Genomic DNA, 6,000 nt, shown 5'->3' on the forward strand with positions numbered 1-6,000 from the left:
ACAGAGAGATCGATTTTAGGGGTAGTAGAGCCGGCTTCCTCTGCATTCACTTACCAGTACATGACAACTTGACTTGAAAAATAAGTCAATTTTCTGCTGCCTCTTCCTTTTTGGCATCTCTGCGGCCTCCTTCTCTCTATTCTTTTCTCAATTTGATTCACTGTCAGATTCAAGTGACAGAAGCTCCGATATACGTCTCTGACGTAATATGACATTTCCCGGGCCGGCGGCCAGGTCGCGGACAACAGTCTGTGATTGGATGAATGTGCGTTCAGTTTGACCAATGCCTTTTCGTGCAGCGTAAGGCGGCTGAGGTGCGCTCCATTTTCATATGTTGGTGCACTACGAGGGTGGGCAAACGGGTTTACCTTTGGAAAAAGTGGGGGGGATGAAATCATCTTTCTGTAAAAGTGGGGGTGTCGAAACACCCCCATCCCCCACGGGTGCGACGCCCCTGCTGGGCGGTATACCGGTTCACACCGAATACCAGTTTATAATTTCGTTATGATATGAATTTTTAATATACCGCCATACCGGTGTATTTGATTCCACAACGGGGGGAACGCTGCGTCGCGCGACATTGTTTGAGACGGGACCCTTTTCAGTGTTGCGCTTCTAAACACGCATGTTTACTGTCTGGGTGCGAGGTGGTAATAAGCACTTGCGTTACGCGAATGTGAAGGTGGATTGCAGTGTTTCCCACACATAGACTAATTCGTGGCGGTGCGCCACAGATTCAACACCGGCCGCCACATATTGCGTTTCGTTATTATTATTATTTTAAACGCTATTTAAAAAGTACTCGTATTCGTTAAGCTGCATTTCCTTTCCCTGCTCTCCCTCCGTCTCTCTGTCAGCCTACACACACACACAGCCCCTCCCCTCCGTGCACACCGCGTGTGTCTCCATCAGCGAGATACAAAATATTTTATATTTTGAATACGATGTTGTCCCGTCCCGACCCATAGCAAACAAGCGATTACGCCTTCTTTATAAAGTTAACTAGTCGCAAGTTTGCCGTTTAAAAAAAAAAAAAAAAAAATGTAGTTGGGTTGTCGAGGTCTAAACACGAGCAGCTGTGAATCAAATAAAGTAGGTTTTTTAAACTCTTACACTGAATGTTTGCTGCTTCAATCCAGATGAGTATTGAAAAATATTTTCCGCGATTGAAAGAGAAACGTGCGTGTTGAGGATGAGGAGCAGCCTGAACCGGAGGTATCAGTCTGAAACAGCTGAACAGTCCCACCAGTGTAATTAGCTATGTTATTCATTTGTTTACAATGAAGATGTGAATATTAATACAATAAAGTTCTGTGTGACCAATTATTAACGAAGGAATTATTTTGAAGAATTTTTATTTTAATTTTTAATTCTGTTCTCAATCTGTAGAAAATGCTGTGAGCACCTAATTATGCATGAAAAAAAATACCGTGAAACCGTGATACCGTGAAAAAATACCGTGATATGTATTTTTGGTCATACCGCCCAGCACTAGATTCTACGACATAATTCTGTAAAAACCGCCAGTATTCAATGTGTTAAAATGGCAAGTTGATTTGTTTTCTGCTTTTCAGCAGTGGAGCTTTGAAGATTAAAAGCGCTGGGAACCTCTGCTTCTAACGACATGTTAAGGATAAAACCCTCTTAAAGGTAGGGTAGGAGATCCTGGATTTTGAGTCCAGCGAAGCTGCATTTTGAAAATACACAGGTCAAAAGTCCCAACCCTTTTCTTCACTTTCCCCCCGAAGCCACGCCTCTAGAGTACATGAACGCGCAATGCTTGTTCACGAGCACGAAGGTGCACGAGCGCTGTTCTGACAGCAAGCATCGATTGGTTTGGCTAACTTTTGCTAACTTTTTCTCATGGCGGATTCACAGGTAAGAAAATACCTTTAAAAAATCATAATGAAGCGTTTAATAATGCTAGGTGCTAGCCAAGCTGGCTCTAGTTTAGCTTCCTGCCAAGCTTCTGGACGCGTAATTCGTTCACGGAGCAGGGTACGCGCACAGGGGGAAGGAGGGGGAGGGAGGAGCAGATTGCAGTTTGATAGACGGCATCAGAATCCAATCATCGTTAACGGTCCGTTCAGTATGATTGGATAGTGTTTTTCCTGGATTGTACGTTCTAGAGGCCACTAAAACTTTTCATATTTGTGTCAAAACTTTTAATTAATTGGTTGCAATGGGGGTGTGAAGAGTATTTCAAGCAATATGTAAAAAAATGCTCCAGAAAAAGATCCCCTACCCCGCCTTTAAGTGTCTTCAGAGTATTACCCCGAATTATCTCCAAAAGTTTATTTGAAACTTATTTCACAATGTAAATAATATTGTGAAAGGTGTGCAGTTGTGAGAGATGCTGGCCATTTGGCTGCAGTTTACCCCCTCCTGCTCCATCACCCCCTCCTGCTCCACCAGCCCCCGCTGCTCCATCACCCCCTCCTGCTCCATCAACCCCTCCTGCTCCATCACCCCCTCCTGCTCCATCACCCCCCGCTGCTCCATCACCCCCTCCTGCTCCATCACCCCCCGCTGCTCCATCACCCCCTCCTGCTCCATCACCCCCCGCTGCTCCATCACCCCCTCCTGCTCCATCACTCCCCCTCCTGCTCCATCACCCCCTCCTGCTCCATCACCCCCTCTGCTCCATCACCCCCCGCTGCTCCATCACCCCCTCCTGCTCCATCACCCCCCGCTGCTCCATCACCCCCTCCTGCTCCATCACTCCCCCTCCTGCTCCATCACCCCCTCCTGCTCCATCACCCCCTCCTGCTCCATCACCCCCCGCTGCTCCATCACCCCCTCCTGCTCCATCACTCCCCCTCCTGCTCCATCACCCCCTCCTGCTCCATCACCCCCTCCTGCTCCATCACTCCCCCTCCTGCTCCATCACCCCCTCTGCTCCATCACCCCCCGCTGCTCCATCACCCCCTCCTGCTCCATCACTCCCCCTCCTGCTCCATCACCCCCTCCTGCTCCATCACCCCCTCCTGCTCCATCACCCCCTCCTGCTCCATCACCCCCTCCTGCTCCATCACCCCCTCTGCTCCATCACCCCCCGCTGCTCCATCACCCCCTCCTGCTCCATCACTCCCCCTCCTGCTCCATCACCCCCTCCTGCTCCATCACCCCCTCTGCTCCATCACCCCCTCCTGCTCCATCACCCCCTCCTGCCCCATCACCCCCTCCTGCTCCATCACCCCCTCCTGCTCCATCACCCCCTCCTGCCCCATCATTCCCTCTGCTCCATCACCCCCTCCTGCTCCATCACCCCCCGCTGCTCCATCACCCCCTCCTGCTCCATCACTCCCCCTCCTGCTCCATCACCCCCTCCTGCTCCATCACCCCCTCTGCTCCATCACCCCCCGCTGCTCCATCACCCCCCGCTGCTCCATCACCCCCTCCTGCTCCATCACTCCCCCTCCTGCTCCATCACCCCCTCCTGCTCCATCACCCCCTCCTGCCCCATCATTCCCTCTGCTCCATCACCCCCTCCTGCTCCATCACCCCCCGCTGCTCCATCACCCCCTCCTGCTCCATCACTCCCCCTCCTGCTCCATCACCCCCTCCTGCTCCATCACCCCCTCTGCTCCATCACCCCCCGCTGCTCCATCACCCCCTCCTGCTCCATCACCCCCTCCTGCTCCATCACCCCCGCTGCTCCATCACCCCCTCCTGCTCCATCACTCCCCCTCCTGCTCCATCACCCCCTCCTGCTCCATCACCCCCTCCTGCCCCATCATTCCCTCTGCTCCATCACCCCCTCCTGCTCCATCACCCCCCGCTGCTCCATCACCCCCTCCTGCTCCATCACCCCCTCCACACAGTGGACAAACATCAGAGGCAGGCCTCCAACAAGAGCATGAAGCCATTGCTTTCATTATGGCTTCCTTCCTTGTTGCCATATTTTTTTCTTTGGCTCTATAGACTAAATTTTCATGGTTTCTCAGTCTGATGTTTGAAATGTCCATCAGACTGATCAGACTGCATTACAGATTCCTGCCAGCTGTTAAAAGAACTACAGAGAGGCTTTATTTCAACCAATGCAGGTTCAAACTGAAGCATTTTCTAAGCAGGATTTAAACTCGTGTGATGACATCACTTGCTGTGACGTGCTGTCACTGAGACCAGACGTGTGACAGCATTACTTTGTACTTTAATCTATAATCTGACTCTTAGTTTGTCTTAAGAAAAAACATGTAGAACTTTAGTATTCTAACTTTAAAACTCAGTATCCATCTCGGTCAAAAAGTTTACTAATTTTAGCAAGGATGACCGGGCACCGGCACGAGACGTCGTTGAAACATGGAGCACCGACGGGAAGTGGAGCCGACGTTCGCCGGACTACACCGCAGAGGCACCGCAGAGGCGCCGCAGAGGTACCGTGTGCTAACTGGGCTCAGAGCCAAGCAGTGGTTTGCAAAAATGGTCTTTCTCCTGAAAGGGAAACCACCGCTGACATCCAACCACTTATCTTTGACTTCACGGCTACTTGCTTAAGGAGAACGGACCCATAATCAAGTGAAACAGACTCAAACAGACTCACCAGCTAACCCGATGCAGAGCAGAGAGAGCAGCAGAGGGGGCCCGTGGCCGGGCTGCATCACGAAGCAGAGCCGGGGACAACACTGGCGGAGCTGGCTGACTGTGCTCAAATAAAAGCTGTTCTGCTTAACAATGCAAGGATCCTGCAGGGCAATTTCTCCCTAAGTAGGAGAGAAAATGAGGTTTGGTAAGCAGGCAGGAGTGACTGTGCATGGACCCGCCTCCACACACATGACCGGCCCCCAGCTCCGTGTCACACACGGCTGGAAGAATTCCACGTGCCAGCGCGGAATGACTGAAGCACAACTATTATTATTCTTTTAGCAAAAAGAGTTCAACTAAAAACGTCTTCTGTTTTATTTATCTTTATTTTCTTGACTTGAAGAAAGAATGAAAAATGAATTGTGCCCCGGCTGAGTGGCTCCCCCTTGCTTCTGACAGTTAAATACAGCTTCAGTTGGGTCTGTATTACATTTAAACTGAAAGCTAAAAAGACACACAAACTAGACTGTTATTATCTTATTTTGTCTTATCATCAAATTTTCATTGGTGCCTATAGTAAACTTATACAGTGGTCATTAACTGAAATATATCAATAACATAAATATTACCCCATTACTGAGAGGTACGTCACATGCAGTGCCGTAACCAGCATTGAGGACACACAGGTCATGACCTTGGTATTTTCCCCAGTGTTTTTTTTATTTTTTTTATTTTTTATTCAGAGAAATGTCAAATTAATATAAGATGAAAATCGTTCTGACTTTGATTGGTGGAAAGATCAGCATGCAATCTCATTTGTTTTTCTGAAAATAAAGTCCACATAATCCCTTTATCATCACGTTATATTTTAAAACTGAGCGGAAAAACGCCACCCGACTTTTTTTTCTTTTTTTTTTTTTTTTACGCCACCCGCCATTGGAAACATGTTTATCATATTACACAGCTTCGACGCGAAAGTCAGCTAGGAAATGGAAGCAAGATGAAGAAATCTACTAAACAAACTAAACTCAGCTTTGGAAAGCCAACTGGCCAGGGGAAAAGAAAGAGAGAAGGAGGTGAGTTCATTTCGCCAATCGCCAGTGAGAATGAGTGACAGTTCATAATGTTCATATGCGTTCAAAGCGCGGCTAGGAATAGGAAGATGCTAGATCATTGTCCTCAGCATTTCAAGCAACAGTCACAAAGCCCCTTGGTTAGGATTTCGTTTTCCAGTCGGCACAAACACACTGCACACAAATCTCTCTCTCAATTCGATTTTCCAAAAAAAAAAGTAGCGACCTGTAATGGAATTGTTGGGAATCGTGACACGGCTTGGGCTGTTAAGCTAACTTTTTTTTAAATCAGGGCTTGACAGTTTTGTGCCAACTGTGGCTAGTGGTCATTCAGCCTCACTAGCTACAGTTTTGTTCAGTGCTATATGGCTTCCTACATGTAAATAAAGCAGACTAATAGAAA

General features: G+C 48.6%; 1 protein-coding gene across 1 annotated transcript in view; it reads right to left on the bottom strand.

The window, feature by feature from the left end:
• adamts17 (ADAM metallopeptidase with thrombospondin type 1 motif, 17) overlaps window positions 1-4,771 on the bottom strand; it is a 224,415-nt gene extending 219,644 nt beyond the window's left edge. Inside the window, exon 1 of the mRNA XM_075458750.1 lies at window positions 4,544-4,771. Within this exon, the coding sequence (XP_075314865.1) occupies window positions 4,544-4,601 (58 nt within the window). The 5' untranslated portion in view covers window positions 4,602-4,771. The remainder of the gene's footprint in view (window positions 1-4,543) is intronic.
• Between the last annotated feature and the right edge of the window lie 1,229 nt (window positions 4,772-6,000).

The sequence above is a fragment of the Odontesthes bonariensis genome, chromosome 1, assembly GCF_027942865.1.
Source record: "Odontesthes bonariensis isolate fOdoBon6 chromosome 1, fOdoBon6.hap1, whole genome shotgun sequence".
In the NCBI taxonomy this organism is placed as follows: Eukaryota; Metazoa; Chordata; class Actinopteri; order Atheriniformes; family Atherinopsidae; genus Odontesthes; species Odontesthes bonariensis.